The sequence below is a fragment of the Ambystoma mexicanum genome, chromosome 3q (genome assembly GCF_040938575.1).
Source record: "Ambystoma mexicanum isolate Mex_15411 chromosome 3q, UKY_AmexF1_1, whole genome shotgun sequence".
NCBI lineage: Eukaryota > Metazoa > Chordata > Amphibia > Caudata > Ambystomatidae > Ambystoma > Ambystoma mexicanum.
The window spans coordinates 1,121,606,081-1,121,627,103 of NC_090926.1; the positions used below are offsets into that span (position 1 = coordinate 1,121,606,081).

The following is a 21,023-nucleotide window of genomic DNA, read 5'->3' on the forward strand; positions in this document are numbered from 1 at the left end:
AATTGGGCTTTTGCAGCTGTGATAGCTTGTTTGTATTGTTTGGTGATTTTGTTAAAGGATGTTTTTAGCGGCTTTGTGGGCTGTTTTTCCAAAAAGCGATTCTGCATGTCTTTTTTTACTGCACAGGGTTTGAAGGTCTGCGGTGAACCAAGGGTTGAGGTGGCAAGTGGGCTTAGCCTTTCTGGGGATGAGAGGAGCAACTAGGGTGATCGCATTAGTGAGGGTGATGGCATATAGGTCAGCTAGGGCTTGGAGGTGGGTTACCTCCGGAGGTACTGAGGTAAGGGGCTTGAGTGAGGAGGAAATGGAGTCTTTGGTGATTAGTCTCGAGCAACAGGACAGAGAAGGTGGGAGTGTAGGTGCCGGGCCGATGGGTTGTTTGAGTTGACCATGGGCATGGGGTGTTGGAGGTGATGGTGACCTGGCTGTTCAGGTCGGCTATCCAGTCGAGGGTTCTGCCTTTGTTTTGGGTGGGGGAGGATACGCAATGTGTGAAGCCAAGGTCTGAAAGTGCATTTGCTGCATTCAGTGGCTGCTGCGTCAGAGGGGTCGTGTAGTCCCAGGTTCAAATCACCTAGGATTATAGCTCTGGTGGTGGATTTGATGTTGCTGCCTAGCAGGTGGTTGATATCTTCCTCTAAAGCGACTGTATGTCTTGGTTGCCGGTAGAGACTGTGTAGGGTAATGGAGTCCATGGGGGATGTGGTCAGCTATAGTGTGAGGTGTTCACAGTGTTCCTCCGTGGAGTTGTTACAGAGTCTAACTTGAAGGGACTCCCTATAGATAAGGGCCACGCCACCCCCTCAGGAGTCTGGCCTGTCGCACCTTATGATGGTGTAGCCTGGTGAAAGGGCTAGGGAAAGTGAAGGGCCGGAAGCCTGATGGAGCCATGTCTCTGTGATAGCTAGGAGGTCTAGTTTTTGGGCAGTGATGATATCATTTATATCTAGGGCGTGTGCTGGAAGTGACCTAGCATTAACAATAGCGCCCTGGAGTTGTTGGGATGTTTGGGAGTAGTGATTCTAAGGTAGGAATGGCGGCAGCAGTTGTTTTTTATTTTTGCGGTCATGGGTCCTGATGTGGTAGTGGGGTGGGAGTTGTTTGGGACTGGGTTGGGACGGTGGCGTGAGGATAAAGTGGTTGGTATTTGTATGTGATTGGATGAACTGGGTGCTGACTTAAGAGTGGGGCCCATGGTTGGTGTTTGAGAGAGGTGGTGCTTGGTGCTGCATCTAGCGCTCAGGTGAGCGTTTCTGAATAAGATAGAGGCTGGGAGGTGTGTGGGTGCGCTCCTGGTGGTGTGAGCGCACAATCTGGCATTCCTTGCAGAGATGAGTGATTGGGGAGGTGTATTGAGTGGATTGGAGCATTCCTGTGAGTGTGGTGGAGGTGTGGCAGTAGAGGAGCTGTGGGCTAGCTCTTTGGGTGGTGTGGACCATTTACATGATGCGTGAATGCCGGTGTGTGGGCGATTGGCTGTGGCATGAGTAGCAGGGGCGTGAGAGATGCTATTCTTATTACTCGGAGGCTCACGATTCGTATTTGTATTTGGCGAGGAAGGATAGCTCAGGGACGACCGTTTGTCCTGAAGCAAGACAATGCAGCGCAACACAGGTTTGAATCCCGATCTTGTGCTTAGAAACTACTTGCTGGTATTAAGTCTGTTATAAAAGAACAATTATATTCATGGACTGATTATGCTTTTGTAGGAGAAGTAACTAACTAGACTTGTCGGGAAAGCTGACTTCCTAGATAGGACCTTATCGCATCTTACCACCTTGTTGGTAGAAATTGTGGGTCTTACGTGGTTTCCCCCGACTCTTATGTGAAGGTTTAATAATTTAATAATAGCATGTTAGAGGATCTAACCTTCACAGATCAGTCTGTTTTTGGAGCATAGTTGAAGATCCACTGATCACAGACACTCTGAGTGGGAGGCGTTGAAGGTGTATCACAGAGGCTTCTGTATCACTGCTAGGGTTTGAGTACGTAGAGCGCTGATTGACACAGTACTTCGCCTTGAGAGAGAGATGGTGGGGCTAGAGCAGGGAGAGGGTATTGGCGAAGACGTGCAGGCCGCTAAAAGGGGCTCTAGTAAGGAGCGGGAGGAGGCTCAGGAAAATGTTTCCTTGTCTGTTTCCGCTGGGTATGTGACTCGACAACATTCGGAGGGTGACAAGACAGGTAAACTTCTGGCTTGGCTGGCGAAGAGGGGAAGGTCATGCAAGAGCATATGGGAGGTAGAAGAGGCTCTGTTAACTATCGCAGATGACATTTGCAGGGTCTTCTGGGTGTTCTATGGGGAATTGTATGATGCTCGAGAGGGATTTTGTTGTGCCCACATTGCTGCATGGCTGTAGGAAGTGAATTTAAATAGGGTGACGAATGTGCAGAGCGAGACATTTGGTGCTCCTGTCATGTTGAAAGAGGTTGATTGGGCAATAGACAATCTGGAACTAGGCTTGACAGTAAAGATGTATAAGGCTTACAAGTAGGTGCTCGCGCCTAAGCTACTGGAGGTGTTCACTGAGGCGCTGTCTGTTGGGAGACTCCCAATCTCTATGCTGGAAGCCTTGGTTGTGGTGCTTCCTAAACCAGGAAGAGTTGTCTGGGAATGTAGCTCAAATAGGCCACTGTCCCTGATTAATGTGGATGCTGAGATCCTGTGTAAGCTATTGGCCGGGCGATTCACCACAATGATTTTTTTATTTATTGTGCATTTGTAATGCACGATGATAGGGAGTCTGGTGCACATAGATCAAACTGGATTTATCGCACGCAGGAGTACAATGCATAACATGAGGAGACGCTTTTTGCTTCTAGATAAATACAGATATGAGTAAGAAGGGATCGCAGTGGTTCGCCTTGATTCCTAAAAAACCTATGACTCGGTTGACTGGGGCTTTTAATGGATGGTACTTGAGAGCATGGGATCAGGCCGAGGTTTATAGAGTGGGTATGCCTTCTGTATGATGTGGTTGTCAATAAAGTTGTGTCTACTCCCTGGCGAGTGTGCAGAGGGATGTGTCAAGGCTGCCCACTGTCGCCAATGATTTTCACCCTGATGATAAAGCTACTGGCAAGGGTGATAAGCAGATGACACAAGCCTGCTGGACTGCATATGGGTGGACGGTTGCATGTCATATCACCGTGTGCAGATGATATTTTGTTCTAAGTGCACAACCCTGTAGGGAACCTGACGCAGATACTTGACTCAGTTAGAGAATACAGTACATTGTCGGGACTGGTTATCAAATATAAATCTGCCATATAAACACTGCCAGAGGTGGTCGCTGGAAACCTGGCACACATGGGAATGGAAATTCTGTCTGGCAGCATTGAGTACCTTGCATTAATATCACCGCTAATTGGGATTGGGTGTTTCAGAGGAATGTGGAGCACAGTCTTGTAGCGTTTGGCAAATTGGCTGAGTTTTGTTAATGTTAATGTTAAAGTATATTTGTACCATGCACTATCACGACCGGAGTGGTCCCCTGGTGCTCTGGCGGATCTGAAACAAAGGGAGGAAGTTTAGGTGTGTTTATAGGACAAAGTTTGGAGAACAGCAAGGGAGCTGTGAAGTACTGTTTCCAGCTTCAGTTCGGTTTACACCGTTTGCTGAGCATATTGATGTGTTATCCGGTTCTGAGTCCGTCATGTGCTGTTGTTTGAAGGTCTGTGTGGTGCAGTGAAGTGTGTGCAGGTTGCTGCAACTTTAAGAGGTATGGTTGTGTTTGGTTAGAGTGTAAGAGGTGTGTGAGGAATGGTGAGGTTTTGAGTAGTTTTTTTTTTTTGGGTTGGTTAGTCGCCTTGTTAGGAGAGATGCATATTTTTATTCTATTTCTATTCAATGTTAAAGATAGTTTTGTTGTAAAAAGACATCACTGTTGGGCCACAAGCTGGGAGGCCTGTGAAGGTCAAAGCTGCAATCAACCCTGCAAAGGGCAGCCAATGCAAGTCTCCAGTGAGAGCAAGCAAGCTACACACACAAAAGAGATAAGTAACCCCTAGTTCACAGCACCTTAGATCCGAAGAAATGGTTCCAGCTGGCCTCTGCTCCTGCTGCAGTTCCTATTGTTCCCGGCGCCAGCCGCGGGGACAAGAGGGAGGACGTCGGGGGTCTCCTGCACTACGACTCGAAGGCTGGCAGCAACGGGCGCAATTCAGACCAGCGGCACTTCGCAGCCCCAGCTACTCGCAAACAGCACCACTGCGGGTCCCTGACACATTGTGGACTTTACCTGCCTCTGGAGTCCAGCACTCTGTCGAGGTGGCTCAGGCCTGGTCAGCCCTGGAGGAACTTCCCTTCCCTGTGCACTGGGACAGATAGCAGTTGTGAAAATGATAGCACTGCCAAACCAATGTATGTATTTCGGTGATGCCAATGCTTATCTCTAATGGGTATTTCTCCCGGATCCATGCGATACTAGGAAATTTGATCTGGAAGGTAGGAAGTTTGAGAATTGCCCTGCTGACGCTGCAATTACCTACCGGTGGCAGGGGGCGGGGGGTAATAGGTGTACCAGACTTTAAGACCTACTATTGGACAGATACGTTACAGCACTTGGTGGATTTGTTTATACATCCACATGAGGATGCCATTACCGAATTGATCGTAAACATATGCAAACCAACGCAGCTTTTTGAACTCATGGGAGAAAGCAGGAACTGAAGATTATTGCCACCCCAGTGACCAGGTGTATACGGGTATGATGGCAGGTGACGAGACTGCCAAGTCAGTAATTACCATTCCTGTCTGAAATGAACATGTCAAGCAGTAGATTGGGATACACCATAAGAGGTAAAAGTGATTCATTCGTGTTTCGGATGGGTCAGGCTGTCATGTGAGGGACATATATAGTGAAGAAGCAGCGCTTTCATATAACAAATTTTGGGATCAGTACACTGACACACGACTTAACTTTCTGGAGTATGCTTAATTGATGGCTACCATTGGAAACCTATGGGAGTGGTTCCCTACGAGACCTGCGGTGCATGCTTTTAATAACACGCTGTGATGACTGACAGAGGGTGATAGAAGCGTGACTGGGATTTTTATTTTTATTTGTTTTAACTTTCTTTATTCACGCACTTGACAGTGCACAACACAGTAGAGTAGCCATTACAGAGTCAATAAAGATGAGGGAACACCAGAGCACAGAATCAAGTAATGCATAGTTCACCAAGGTGACAATGAGTTTGTGGGAAGGTGGTTGGACATGGTTCCTGCATCAGGGGCATATATCCAAGGGGGGAGTTCAAGCCGAATATTGTGACTGAGTCTTGTCTGCCTTTGTCTCCAGACTTGAGAGATATATGGGGTCATTACGAGTTTGGAGGCAGCCATGGTGCTATTAGCACCATGGCTGCCTCCAAAGTCGTGTCTGGGTCCGGGTTCCTTGAATGTGGATTTACCGGGTCATTCCAACCTTGGAGGACCCAGTAAGTCCCCATTCAAAAAACCCATCCCCATGGGGAGGGAGCTAATAACTTAAAGGGCCCGTTATTAGCTCCCTGGTCCCTTAGTGGGAGCCGCTAAGGGACCTCAGAATGCGGCGGTAAGGGGTTAACGGCACCAGCGTCCTTACCGGTGCCATTAACCCCTTACCGCCGCTCTCTTAATGACCCCCATAGTCTAAAGGGGTTCCAAATGTCTCTCGGTCATGATTCAGTCGGTTGCATATGTGTCCACTGTTCCACCATCTCATTAGCCCATGTTACATCCTTCAGCCAGTGGTCTCTGTTGGGAGCATGGGGGCTTGTTCAGTGCAACAGAATACAGCGCTTAGCCAGAAGGAGACAGAGCCGCACCAATTTAGTAACAATGCCAAATATTGAATCCGGAAAGTGAAACAGGCATAGTATTGGAACGGGGGGGGGGCATCAGTGTCAGTTATTTCGGATAATGTTGCACACACATTTCCCCAAAAGGTCGCCAGCCGCGGGCAGCCGGCGCAGTGCCACATCATATGAAAGTATCCAGCATTTGTAAACATATGTATTCTGTTCGGAGTACAATGGTACCTGTGGAGCACTTTAAGTTGTATCAGTCGAAAACGGGAATACAATTATACCTTTTGGGTCTATGCACACATAGCGACCCAGAGCTCATCCATTACATCAAGTTGGCGATCCTTCTCCGATTTAGTGCATGTTATGTGATGTACTGTGCCCGAACATGTTTAATTAACATGTTTAATTAAGTGATATAGAGATGACACTCGGCTACGACTGTCCCCCGCTGTCAGTATAAACCCTAGTAGTGTATTGTTCTCGGGTTAGGTTGGGAAGCAACTTCACTGTTTCTTGCATGCTTGCCGCAGGCCTTCATATTGCAGCCATTGAGAGGACGTACCTCGTGTGAACCCTGGGGCGTCAGAGGTTAGGATAAAGTTATCATCCGGGTACAGGGACCCCACTGTCTGGAACCCCTGTTATGACCATATTGCCTACACACCGGGATCGGCCTGGGGAAGAGATGGGATACAATTCCATGGCGGAAAATCCTCGTCAAAAGGGGCCTGTGCATCAACTGCCCTCCAGATTTTGCGCCAGGCAAGCGCAGTGACACTAGCATTGTAGAAGCAGCAATCATCGGCAAACGCATCGGGCAGAACCAGTGAACACAGGTCTCTGCCTCCCACCGACTGTCTCTCTAGTAATGCATGCAGAGGGGGTGGGTTATCACTAAACCAAAGGGGTGCATACTGTGCCTGTGCACCTATCCAGTAGAATTCAAAATCAGGAGCTGCAAACCCTCCCCTGTCAAATGGTTGCGTTAATGTGCCCCACCTCAGTCGTACCGCTCCGGAGTGCCACACGAATTTGCAGATCTCGCTCTCCAATTCCTGAAAGAAGGGACGCCCAGGCCACAGTGGTATATTAAGGAACAGGTATAGCAGTTTAGGAAGGACTGGCATTTTAAGAAGTACAATCTTGCCTGCTTCCAGGTCCAAATGAAGAGAGCGCAATTCATATATACAAAGGCCAGACTGAAAGCAGCGGGTTTGCGATACATGTTGCTATACCCTTCTAGATTGAAAGTCATACACAACAACAAAGCCCACCTGTTCGACACACCGGCCCAAGCACGTGATTGGATGGATGGACAGCAACTTCCGGACATCGAAGACAAGACAAGGAGACCACACTAACCCCCCATCTACCAAGCTCAAGAAAATCCTACCACCCACAATAGCCCAATTGTAGAATGATGAAGCCTAGCACAGCTAGAATGATCCTCTCCAAGGAGGCACCGGACACAATCGTCTCTCCACCCCCTAGGTGTTCCTTTAGGGTACTCTTACCAGCCCGTAGGGCACCCGAAGACCAATGAATGGTCCAACGGAGCGGACACGGGACAATCATAACGGGGGAAACCCCGCTGGACCTGTTCAAAGTTTTGGGAGTTTACAGTTATTGGGGGGTGGGAAATGGGTTGTTGATATTAAAGTTGGGACATTGAAACGGGAAACTCCAAGACCGCAGAGGAATTTCACATACAGCAAGCCCGTTGCTATACCTCAAAGGCCGAGAGACGGCGCAAGATCGCCTCAGGGAAGTTTAATGTTCAAGGGGGGCGGGAACCTGGGAAGTTGCACCCACGGTTGGGTTTGTTATAAACCCCGAGTCCTGTTGGCCCCACAGGGCCGTCCACGCATCACCCATGGCTGACGCAGTGAAGATCATTACTTGGAACGTCAGAGGCCTGAACAGCTTTGTCAAACAACGACGAGTCCAATCCTACTTGAGGAGATGCAAGGTCGGAATTGCCATGCTTCAAGAGACTCACCTAACTGCCAAAAAGCTTGATGCCCTGGCCAAAGCCTGGCGTGGCACCCTAGTGGGTTCCGCTTACTCCTCCTATGCCAGAGGGGTTCTGATCTGGATTGCCCCTATGGTCCCCTTCAGGCTTACTAGTACTAAATCAGACAATGAGGGGAGGATGGTTGCGGTTTGTGGCTCTATCGAGGGCAAAGATGTATGCCTGGTCAGTACTTACGCACCCAACCACGACGCGACTGTCTTCTTCCACTCCCTCTATACACGGCTCACCCCATATATGGACAGAATTATGATATGGGGAGGCGACCATAACTGTACCCTAGACCCCCTACTAGATAGATCCGACAATAAACACGATCGCCCCTCCCCTCCAGCCAAAATACTTTCCAAATGAGTCCAACAATTGCAACTCATTGATATTTGGAGGGACCAGCACCTCGAGCAACGTGAGTTTTCCTTCTATTCCCCACCACATGCCGTGCATACCAGGCTAGACTATGTTTTTCTTAGCCAAGCTCAACAGTCCGCATTTGTTGATGCGCATTATTTGCCGAGGGTACTATCCGACCACTCTCCCCTGTTGGTCACCTGGGAGGTGTTCCCGCCAAAACCCCCCATTCCCACATGGAAATTGAGAGCCGAAGCTCTACTTGATACAGCGTTCAGGGAACGCATAAGAGATAGTACTGAAGAATATTGGCAGAACAATCTACATAGCGTTAAATACATGAGTACCACCTGGGAGGCATACAAGGTAGTCATGAGGGGTGAGATGATCGCAGCAGTTGGGGGTGCCCAGAGATCCTTCACAACCCTGTTAGAGTGGGCCGAGAGAGACCTGGGTGCCCTTGAGTGTAGGGCTGACTCATCCCCTGATCATTTACTAAGAATCACCGAACTTAGACAGACCTGCCTAACGCACTGGGAAGCCCTAGGTAAACTAAGTTACGCCAAACACACGGAAAGAATCCACACCCTGGGGGACAAACCCGGGAAACTCTTGGCCTGGCTCTATAAAAGGGAAACCCCCAGGCCACCCATTTGCCACATACTCACACCTGACGGCACTGCCGTGCATACCCAACAGGAAATTAATTCGGTCTTCTGTAACTTCTATCGCAACTTGTACTCTGAGACCCCCCACCCCTCTCTGACACAGGGATCGTAGACGCCCTTGACGTCATCAACTTGCCCAAATTAGACTCACACATGGCTGAGACCCTTGAAGAGCCTGTCACTCCCGATGAGGTCAGGGTGGTAATTAGATCGCTACCAGCTGGGAAAACCCCGGGCTCGGATGGCCTCCCCGGGGAGTTCTATAAGACCTACGAGGAAATGCTCGCCCCTATATTGGGCCAGGTCTATAATGAGGCCTTCGAGCGTGGTGTCCTCCTGGACTCCAGGAGCGAGGCTGTGATAATACCCCTACTCAAACCAGGGAAGGACGGGGCAGATTGCGGCTCATACAGGCCCCTCTCCATGCTAAACATAGACTGTAAGATCCTCACAGCATTGCTCGCTAACAGACTACGCAGAGTGATCCCACTGTTGATTCATCAAGACCAAACTGGATATGTCTCCGGACGATCCATCACTGAGAACCTGCGTAGGTTACATCACGTTATTTTTAGTACCGAGGGAAGGCCTCAGAAACTTGCAGTGGCGTCCCTGGACGCCACCAAAGCTTTTGATTCCGTGGGGTGGGAATGGCTATATGCTACCATGACAAAGATGGGAATAGGACCTATATTTCTGAAATGGACCCAGCTGGTCTATGCCAACCCCACTGCAAGGGTACTCACCAACAGAACCTATTCCGCAAAGTGGTCCCTACACCGGGGCACACGGCAGGGCTGCCCTCTGTCCCCCATGTTGTACAGTATTGCCGCGGAGCCTGTAGCAGCCTACCTGAGACAGGAATATGGAGATGGGGGCATTCAAATAAATGGAATGGACATCGTCTCTATGTATGCCGATGACACTCTCTTGTACTTAAAAGACCCCGAACACCTCCTGCCCTACATCCTTGAAACCCTGGACTGCTTTCATAAGCACACCGGGATTCAGATTAATAAGAGTAAATCTTGCCTCTACCCCCTAGCTGCACTACACAGTGAAGAATATGGTTCTCTCCCCCCTCTGGACCTCGAATGGCAGCCGACATCTTTCAAATATTTGGGGATCACTATACATCGAAACCCCGGCACGGAACATATCCTTAACACCGTTAAAGCCAAGGACTCCCTCTTAAAATCCATGGAATTTTGGGGGCGGCTCCCACTTTCAATGGCCGGGAGGGCGGGCCTCCTTAAAATGGTCGCCCTACCCTGCCTATTGCATAACTTCACTAACGTTCCCTTCTACATCCCCCCCTCGTTTTTTAAGAACCTCAACAAACTCTGTAGGGGCTTCCTTTGGCAGGAAGGCAGGCACAGGGTGGCATTGGAAACCCTCCAGAGACCATACGAGAGGGGCGGGCTGAAGATCCCCAATTTCGAACTCTACTTCCTTGCTAGCCAATTAAGACACATTGTGCGGTGGATGGCCGAAGAATGCACAACAGAGACTCGCCTCCTCCAGCCGGCCCTCCCCCAGCTGCTTCTTAGAGACTTGCTGTGGACTAGAAAGAATCCCCTCGAACATTGCCCTTACCTTGTCCAGTTGGGGATCCGACTCTGGAAAAGGGCCTGCAAGCTAGTTGGGTCCGTAGATCCGTACTCCCCACAGATCCCCATTGCAGAACTTATGACCAGTCATTCCTGGGGGCAACTCGAGACTCGTACAAAATGGGAGCCCTTCGGGGTGGCTACACTGGGGGACTTGATCCAAGAACAGGAGGTTTTGGCCTTCCCGGATCTCTTCATTGCCACGGGCCTCCCGGCCGGGCAATTTCTGTTGCATAGAGTGGTCATACAGGCCCTAAATAGCAGATGGCCTGTCGCTGTCGACCAGACCGTGGAAAACGAATGCATCGAAACGATACTAAACGCTGCTGAGGGGGGACACGAAACCTCACGTATCTACGAGGCCCTTCTGTGGGGCTCCACCAAAGAAGACCTCAAATGCCGGAACAGGTGGGAGACCGAACTAAGCCTTGTTTTTGAGGACAAAGACTGGGATGATATAACCCACTACCACAAAAGAATCTCCTGAAACGCCCGCTTACAGCTCATTCAACTGTATATTTTGAACAGAGCGTACCTCACCCCAGAAGCTATTTCAAGATTTACCGGTGCAAGCACCCAATTATGTCCCAAATGCAGTGAACCCAAGGTTGGTATGGCCCACATGTTCTGGGGATGCCCTGTGATTAGAGAGTTCTGGTCACAAGTGAAGGACAGAGTGGCCGGTGCTGACACTGATATTGAAGTGGAAGAACCCTCAGCATGTATCCTGGGCAGATATAGGCGCAACAGGAGGAATAAATCCCTGAATAAGCTTAGAGACCTTATATATATTACGGCCAAAAGGCGCATAGCCATGGGGTGGAAAAGCCCTTGGGGCCCGCCTATGCCCCTGTGGTGGGGTGATCTTGCCAAGTGGATCACAGCTGAAACCGCAGCATGGGAGACAGCGATCCAAGTGCAGAGACTTGATTCTAGCGAGGAGCTACACCGTTGGGTGGCCTTAACAACACCCCTGCTCCTTCCTGAGTCGCAGGAAGGTGAGCCAAACAGGGAAAGCGACCCAGCCCCTGGCACGGACTCATAAGAAACAGTGAACTGACCGTGGTCTTGGAGGGGAAGGGGAGGGATGGGTGGAGGGGAGTTGGGGACTTTACTTTTGATACGCCTGATATATTTCCACTGATGCTTTATTGTTATCTCATGTTATGAAACTGATAAAATATATTTAAAAAAAAAAATACAATCTTGCCTGCTATTGTGATGGGCCCAGCTCGTACGTTTAGCTTGCAGCTGAGTCATGTATGTGTTATAGTTGCAGTCATACAGCACAGGGACCTGTCTGGCCACCATCACACCCAGGTAGCGTATAGTTGTCGGAGCCCATTTAAACCCATGTAGGTTTGCAGGCGGTTGGTAGTTTCAGTTAACAGAAAAAGTTCGGATTTACTGCTGTTCACTCAAAAGACTCGACATCTCCCTGAAATTCAGGATATCTATCATAATAGGGCTTAGATGTTCCTGTGGGTTCCGAATGTATATATAATGTTTAAGTCTAATAAAATCTGCCAGGGGTTCAATTACAATGGCAAAGATTAGTGGCAACAGGGGACAGCTTTGACGGGTGCCACAATCTATCGTGTACGGTACAGAGAGTAGCCCGTTCGTACTGACCCTAGCCACCGTAGCAGCATAAAGGAGATGTAAGGCCTTCAGGAACACCTGACCAAATCGTACCTCACCAATACAGAATACATGAATTGCCAGGAGACTAAATTGAATGCCTTTTGGACATCGATCGTGGCCACTACCGCATACGTCTTAGGGTCAATCTGCACCAGTATATTTAAGAGACGCCAGAGGTTAAGAGCCGTGGATCTGCCAGGGATGAATCCCGATTGATCATAATGGACAATGTAGGCATAACAGGCCTCAACCGAGTGGCCAAAATCTTCGCAAATATTTTCACCTCCGTATTGATTATGGACAGGGGGCGATATGAGCTGCATTGTGTTTACCTTGTTTCAACAGAACCCTGATGACTGCTTCTCGCATATTGCCTGGAAGTGACTGGGACTCAAGTGACTCCTGCCAGACCTGAAGGAGGTATGGAGCAAGAGTTTATTTGTAACGCTTATAGAATTTAGCGGTTAGGCCATCTGTGCCTGGGTCTTTCCCAGTTGGCAGGTGGTCAATTGCCAGAGTAATGTCAACTATCGAGACAGGGAGATCCACAAGGGCCTTGCTATCTAATGATATTTGACTGTGTGGGAGTGTGTCGAGAAACGCATCAATCTCTTCCCGCGTACATGTGTGTTTGTTAGTGTAGAGATCCTGATAGAACCCCACGTAAACCCCATTAATGGCCGCAGGAGTATGGACCAGGGTGCCTGATGTGTCTCGTATGAATAGGATACAGCCACCACCGCCTTCTTGCCGTGTCATGCAAGCAAGCAACTTCCCAGGCTTGTCTCCCTCTCCGCATTTCTTAACGGCCTATGGGGTATTAAAGAATTTCACTTCACATTCTGCTTGAGTTCTAAAGGCATCCACAGCCTCTTTAATCTGTGTGATTGTGGTCGTGGGGTGGCTGCCAGGTAGTGCTCGCTCTAGTTCACTTAGCTTATTCTCCCACTATGTTATACCTTGTCGAATTGCCTTGAGGACACTAAACTTTGTCGACATCACGACCCCGAATGTAAACCTTGAAGGCTTCCCAGAGTGTACCAGACGAGGACATTGAGCCTGCATATTTATCAAAAAAACAAATGTACATGCTCATCAATAGTGGATGCGAACGCTACATCTTGCAGGGCTAATGGTTTAAAGTTCCAATTGGTACGAGGTCTAGAGAGTAGGCGCAGGGTCAGGGAGATGATAACCAGTGAATGATCAGAATAGGTTTGAGGAAGCATGGCAACATTCCCAACCCCACTGAGCAATGTGTTAGAGATGATCCACATGGTAATAGGAGAGAGAGAGAGTCATGGACGGATGAGTAGAAAGTGCATGCGTGAGCAGTAGTGTGCAGTGCTCGCCAAGCATCCACGAGTTCAAGAGAATTCATACCCTCTTTGATAGTGGAAGCAGCTCGGATGGGGGCTCCGTGAGTGTGCGTGGATCAATCCAACTCCAAGTCCAGGTGTTAAAATATCTCCCTCCCCCACACAGGATGGGAACCAGTGGATATCGAGCCAGCTCATGCAAGATGTCTTCATAGAATTGAGGATCATCGACATTGGGACCATATATATTAATCAATAGAATCTCCCTGCCTGCAAGAGTCCCATATACCAACACTTATCTGCCAAGCGGGTCCGTTCCCGCATGGTGGCACTAAAATGGGATAGATCGGTGTATCAGTATCATGACCCCCCTAACTTGTGTAGAGTAGGATGTATAAAATCGATTTTTCCCCCAATGTATGGCAAATCCTTTGCAAACTGGTGAGAGGGCACGGGTCTCTTTTAGGTATAGGATTTTGACTATATGTCTCTCAACATATAAGTGTAATTTCCGCCACTTAATCGGGCTACCCAGACCCCGGACATTCCAATTTAGGCAAGTTATATCTCCCATATGGGTGTGAAGTAGCCTGTATTATGCGCCCTCATGTCGTCGAGGTCCAGCCCCTCCCACACTGGCAGTCGGCCCCCAATCCTCTTTCCATTGTATGTGAGCATTGTGCATGTCAAATGCAATTTTATCAACTTTAATACCCCCTAACCTTCCCTCACCGCCTCCTCCCCCACCCACCTAGAAACTTGGGAGATGCAAACCGCAGGGTGTGGAAATATGAAAGGGAGCCAAACGCTCCTCCAAGGCCCAATCTGGGTAGAGTCTGCAGTGGTCAGGGTGCTGGCAAGGCCTCATCATGGAACTTCATGGCCTTGTCGCGCAATGTGAAAAAGAATGTTTTGTTGCTCCATTCGACACGCAATGCCATCACCGAGACGTTTCTTGACCGCCAAGAAGGATTTTCTTTCTTGTTGGACGGCCACCAAGAAGGCAGGGTAGATCTGTATCCTGTTAGAGCCCAACATCAAGTCTCCCTGCTTGCAAGCCGCACGGAGAAGCGCATCACGGTCGCGGTAGTTGAGAATGTGGGTAATGATGGGTCATGGGCCCTCATTCTGACTCAGGCGTTAAGGGGTTTACGGCGCCGTAAACGGCGCCGACCCTTAACGCCTGATTACAAGGTTCCCTTTGCGGGATGGCTTTTAACGGCTGCTTTTTTGCAGCCATTAAAATCCATGCCGCAAAGGGACCTTGGCGATAATTACGGCACCGTAATTTACGGTGCCGTAATTATCGCCTTTCCCCATTCCCATTATGCCCTATGGGGCGAAAATGGGAATGGGGAAGGGTAAAATGGGAAATGGGGATTTACCGCCCCACTCACCTTGGAATGGGGCGGTAAATCCGCCAACCACCATGGCGTAAACATAGTTTACGCCATGGTGGTAAGGGTACGACCCAGGCGGTAACTTACCGCCTGGGTCGTAATGAGGGCCATGGAGTCACCTTGGGTCTGGGCCTAGGTGCTAGGGATCTGTCAACCTGCTCTATTGCAAATTGTGGAGACGTTGGACTTCCCAGGAGTGGTACCAGGGTAGGCTCTATCCACTTGACTCCAGGTCATCATTCATCTTCTCCATTGACAGCACCCGCCTGGACAGAGTGGCAAGCTCACTCCTCATGGTGGATGCATCATCCTTCAAAGTGCCCACATGTCTTTCGGTCTCCGCCAGTCGAAGGTCAGTTTTGCCAATACAGGTTTTTATAGAGTCAATGGTGGTGGTCATGTCATTAAGCTTGCTATGCACTTTGGCGAACCCCTCCTGAATGCACACTGTCTTTCGTTGAGATTCTAGTGGGTTCAATTGGGAATGCTGCCATATCCATGTCTGTGGATGATCCGCTAGTTGCCGATGACTTGGGGCGGATTTGAAATATTGATTTATGGAGCGTTGATTTTTGCCACCCCCTTGGTCATATGGCAAGCACTCTGGGGCAGCGGACCATGGGCCGAAAGCACACCTCGAGTGGTAGGTGACACAGGTCAGTTATAGTTCACCTGTGTCGTGTGCACTGTCCATGGGGTCACGCACCACCCTGCAGCAGCGGTGTAAGGGAGATTTGCATGCTCCTGTACCGAGGTTTGGGTGGCCACACAAGGTTGGGCAGAGCGGAAGCGGGTCACATCCCAGATCCAGGCTCAAACAGTGGAGTGGGCTGCTGTGCCGCCAGCAATTGACCGGGCGCCAGTGTCTCGTCCCAGTGGCTGTGTCGTGTGGCCAAAGCAATTAACTGTAGCAGGGTAACAATAGTGGTCCAGAGGGCCCTGATATTCCGTGGGGAGCACAGGAGGCACTCCCAGGGCTTATGGCAGCATAATTACGAGTGCAATGTCCGTCCATGTATACAGGCCCTTGTTCTTTAAAGGGGGGGACAGGCCCCGCACAGTGTAGTAGGCAGAGGTCGTAGGGTATCCCAGAAGAGTTCAGGCTTAGAATAGAGTAAAACTCAGCAAGCACGGGTATCAGTGGTGTAGCAGTGTGCCACCCAGTGCCTGCTGTTGGGCATAGGTTGGTTTATTTTGCTGGGGCAAAAAGTAACGCTCCACCAAGGGTGCTGGTCCGAGGAGGGCAAGCATCCACTGTGGCCACACAGGAAGCACCCACAAGGTGCAGCAAAGGTCCAGCCGGTGGCTCTGCGTGCTCAACCAAGGCCCAGTCAGTGTTTCAGAGGTTGCAGCCAATATTCCAGGTAGCAGGCTGGAGAGGCTGGTACCCCAGGTAATTGAGGTGGACAGATAGGCAGGGTCCAGATAGCAGAGCCGGGGTTGTGGTGTGTGCCAAGGAGAGACTTTGTGTAGTTAAGTGGGCCAGCGTGTCATGCCTTATGCATGCAGGCTGCTCATACCTCTGTCGGGGCGAGGTCCCCACCGGGCTCCCACTTCCATGTGATGTACGACGGGTGGGATCCACCAGCGCAGAGTAGCTCCGGCATCCCACAGCTTGTCCCTCACTGCAGCAGCAAGGGGGGTGCACATGGCGGTCACAGGCAGCAAACCCTGTAGGAGCGCCACAAGGCGCGGAGGGGTGGCACAGCAGGCAGCACAGATGCATTCTCGCATTGCTGGGGCTGGGAGTGCTTATTAGCCACCGGTGAGCGCCTCAGGCATTGGTGTCCACGCAGCAGATTGTGGTCCCGGGGAGGAGAGGAGAATTAGCAGGGCTCCGGCAGATGAATGCGAGTCACACCCAGCCCAATGGGCACGCAGGTCGGTTAGCCTGGTCTGCCGGGGTGCGACAGAAGCTTGGCGTGTGCCGGGATGCCGAGTCTCTGTTCTCGGTGTCCCGGTCTTCATTCACAACCAGGATTGGTCTGGAATGTTGCTGAATCTATCAGAAGCCTGATTTCTGTTTCAAGGAACTGCAGCATTAATGGAAGCAGGAGCGTTTTCGCCCCGATCGCCCCCAGTGTCAGGAGCTCTAAACTAGAGCCGCCATCTTAGTCTCGGTGCAACAGCACCCCCGTGACTGGGATTTATGCTGCCAAGGTTGGGTATTAATAATAATTTAGCATTTATATAGTGCTACGAACCCTTAGGCATCTGAGCGCTGCTTATTATTACCCACGGTGTGTGGTGCTCATTTATCGACCTCGGAAGGATGAAAGGCTGAGTTTGGCCCTGCCAGGTTTCCAACCTGCGTCAGCAGGCTCTACACAGATGTCAAAGTGAGCACTATACTCGCTGTGCTATCATACCAGTCTAAGACAGATGGAGTGGTCAAAGCTCGCACCAAATAGGTGAGCGATCTGGGGGAACCGTTAACTGACAAGGAGTGGGCCAAGGTATTACTATATGCGAAACCGGTAACAAGAAGCACTCCATGCAAATGGATACAGTATAAATGTGTTATGAGAACGTACATCACTCCAGTCACGGTTAAGGAAATAGTGCTGGGTGCTGGCCAGGCTTGTTGTCATTGCAAGAGGGAAGTTGGGACATTGTTCCATATGTGAGGGACATGCAACAGGGTTAGGACTTTTTGGAACCAAGTGACGGAGAAACTAGGTGAGCTTTCTACAACTCTGTACAAGCGGACACCCAAAATATGTCTGCTAGACCTGGTACCTCAGCGGAAAGGCAAATGGCATAGAGTGCTCAATAGGGTGCTCTCTTTATGGCTAATTTTGGCTAAGAGATGCATTGGCACGGGAGGCCAGTGCTAGACAGTTGGTATTAGAATTGTATAAAATACCTCAAAGCTGAGATGGGTATTACGGAAAGGCTAATGGGCCTAAATAGGGTAATTACAGTGTATGGTGCAAGGTATGGGATCTATTTCAGGCTCCCATCGGATTTCAGACCACCCTGAGTGAAATATGAATGTCTGTGTGATGGGGGTATGGACTAGTTTCTAGAAGACATATGGTATGCATTGAGATTGACATAGCTATGACCCTGAGGGGTTTGTAGGAGGGGTGATGTATGATGATTGCCTAGTCCTGTATTGAACATGCCACTAGGTGTGCCCCTGAGAAAGGATCTGATGATACTATGACCCGAATGATCTGTTATCAATGATCACAAATAAATGTAATATGCTGTTTTTCTTTTTTTTCTTTGTTTATTCATGGTATGTTACTGGAATGATAAACCAATAAAAATAAGTTTAGAAACAAATCTGAATCACTTATTTGTTCTTAATGAAAGCATCTTTGAAGCAGTTTCTGGTCCAACTAATATGCAGCAGTTACCACAATTAATAGAGGAATGGCTAACGGCTAGCAGTAGCAGGGTTAGCGTGAAATTAAGTTCTTCTGATTGCAATGTTGTTCAAATGTAAACCGTGACAGTGTAGTTTCTTATAAGTTCTTATACTGAATTATGAAATGTTTGATCTTATTTATAGGTATCATATGAAAAAATGATTTGTCTTCCTGTGCCTCCAGGACTCTCCCCAACAGATAATGTGTGGAATATGACCGCCTTGAATGAGCTAATCAAACACGAACGGGACACTGGATTCCAAACTAAATTGGACCTACAATATTATGGCCTTATCAACCAGTGGTGCTATGACAATGCCATTTTGACATATTCAAAGTTCTTTGCCTATCTGATACTAACAAATTCTATGATCTTTCTCATCAGCAGCAATTTCTGGTTCAAATTTCCTGGAACCAGCTCAAAGATAGAGCATTTCATATCAGTGCTGGGTAAGTGCCTGGATTCCCCTTGGACCACAAAGGCCCTTTCTGAGACAGTGTATGAGGACACTGAGGAATACCCACAGCAGGTTAACACATTACTGATAACCCCTACTTCTTCCAGTCCATCATCATCTGCCTTATCGGTGGAAACTAAAGTGGAGCATGGTGTCCAACCCAGCCAGGCAGGAGTGCCTACTGAAGAGCCTTCCGTGATTGTCAAACCATCTAAGAAACCTGCAGCAGCAGTTGATAAAACATCAGGAAAAATACTTGATAAAAAAGAAGGTGAACAAGCAAAAGCTTTGTTTGAAAAAGTGAAGATGTTTCGTGTCCACACAGAAGAAAAAGATATTCTTTACCAGATGTACAAGAGACAGACGTTTTTACGAGCTCTGGAAACATTAGTATTTCTATGTTATGTTGCCGTTTACACGCCTCGCATGAAACATATTGTCAGTTGCACAGATTCATTAAATATAACAGGATTCAGAGACTATTACTGTATCCATGGCTTATGGCGAATGTATAGCATGATCTCTATAGGTTACCTGTGTGTCCTATGCATTTACAGCTGCTCCTGTTCATACACCTTATACTGGATATCTTTTCACAAGCTTAAAGAATACTCTTTTGAAGCCATTCGTATGGAATCCGGCATCAACGACATTCCTGACGTGGTGAATGACTTTGCCTTCTTGCTACACCTAATTGACCAATATGATACATTGTATTCCTGGAAATTTGCTGTGTTCTTGTCTGACGTGAGTGAGACTAAGTTGCTACAAGTGAACCTGAACCATTACTGGACAACGGAGAAACTGAGACAGTGCCTTTCCATCAATTCCGAGGGAAAAACAGAGTTACGCCTCTCCATGATTCCCGCAATCCCAATTCAGGTGTTTGAAGTGAATGAAATTGAAGTGTTAAAATTAGAATTTATTAGATCACTGACCATCATTTCTGCTATAACAAACCTAAGAGTACTTAGCGAGCTGCGACTCCACAATGCAAATGTGAAAATGGATACTCAGGCTCTAGCATTTTTAAAGAAAAATTTAGTGGTTTTAAGAGTGCATTTCTCTTCAGCCCTGGAATTGCCATCCTGGATGTATCACATGTTACATCTTCAGGAGCTCTACCTAGATGGGCGGCTTCAGATCGACAAAGTCACTATCTATTTGCATTCCTTTCGGGACCTAAAGCAACTCAAGGTCTTGTATCTACAACTTTCCATTGGAAAACTCCCCTCGTCCATCCTAGACGTAGCAGCCACACTCACCCACTTGACCATCTACAATGAGGGCACCAAGTTCCACTCTCTTGCCAGCCTGAAGAAGTTTTCCCATCTAACACATCTAAGGCTCCTTGACTGCAGGCTAGAGAGGATACCAAGCTCCATTTTTAGTTTAACCAATATGAAAGAAATCGAATTGACAAACAACAATTTAACATCCCTGGAGGAGTTGGCCAGCTGCCAACACTTGAAGCAGTTGGCTTCCCTCAAATTATCGGAAAATAGCATTGTCGGCATTCCAGCAAGCATTGAAAAGATAAGTAACATCAACACTCTCCAGCTGAATAACAACTTGCTCTCTTCCCTAAATACCAGCATTTGTAATCTGAAGCAGTTAACTCATCTAAATGTTTCGTACAATGTGATTGCAGTGCTTCCAAGTGAAATAGGCCACCTCCAGAGGCTTGAGTATTTCAACGCATCTCATAATAAAATATCTGAGCTGCCAAAGGAGTTGTTTGCATGCACTAATCTCCAGACCCTTCTTCTTTCTCATAATAAGATTAGAACCTTGCCCCCACAGGTGGGCGCCTTGGTTCAACTAAGTGCTCTGAATTTGGTGGAAAATCTTCTTGAGAAGTTGCCGGTAGAATTAGAGAAATGTGTTGCCCTCAATAAGGCCCAGCTCTTTGTGGAAAGAGAACTTTTCGCTACACTGCCCGCTGATGTGCGGTATCAATTGCAGAACAAGCCAGTGAACAAAGATGTGAGTATGAAAGAATTTGTTTCTGGAAAAGTTACTTTGTTTCTATTGTTTGTCAACTATTTTTTTTCACATAATATCACACATAACCTAACTTTCAATGATGTGTTTTATGCTGCATTTATTTCCAGCAAGGATGTTTTTGAAGCATGACCAATTAATAGTTTATTTTAACTGAGATGTATCTGTGTTATGGTACAGGTGCATGTGTATCGTAATACTGAAAAATAAGCTGTTGTGAAGTGTTGCCCTCGGGCACCTGCCTCATACATTAGCAGACAGCTTACGTAATACATTTTAATTGGAATTTGTTATTTATAACGCGCTTAACACCCAGAGAATTCTAAGCCCATCTTGGGGAATCGAACCTGTGTTACTCTGCGTCGTCTTG

At 48.3% G+C, this 21,023-nt stretch overlaps 1 protein-coding gene across 1 annotated transcript in view; it reads left to right on the top strand.

The window, feature by feature from the left end:
* The window catches only part of LOC138448077 (volume-regulated anion channel subunit LRRC8C-like), a 74,316-nt gene extending 53,531 nt beyond the window's left edge, over positions 1–20,785 (top strand). Inside the window, exon 2 of the mRNA XM_069604618.1 lies at positions 18,335–20,785. Coding sequence (XP_069460719.1) covers positions 18,335–20,785 — 2,451 coding nt within the window. The remainder of the gene's footprint in view (positions 1–18,334) is intronic.
* The last annotated feature ends 238 nt before the right edge of the window (positions 20,786–21,023 follow it).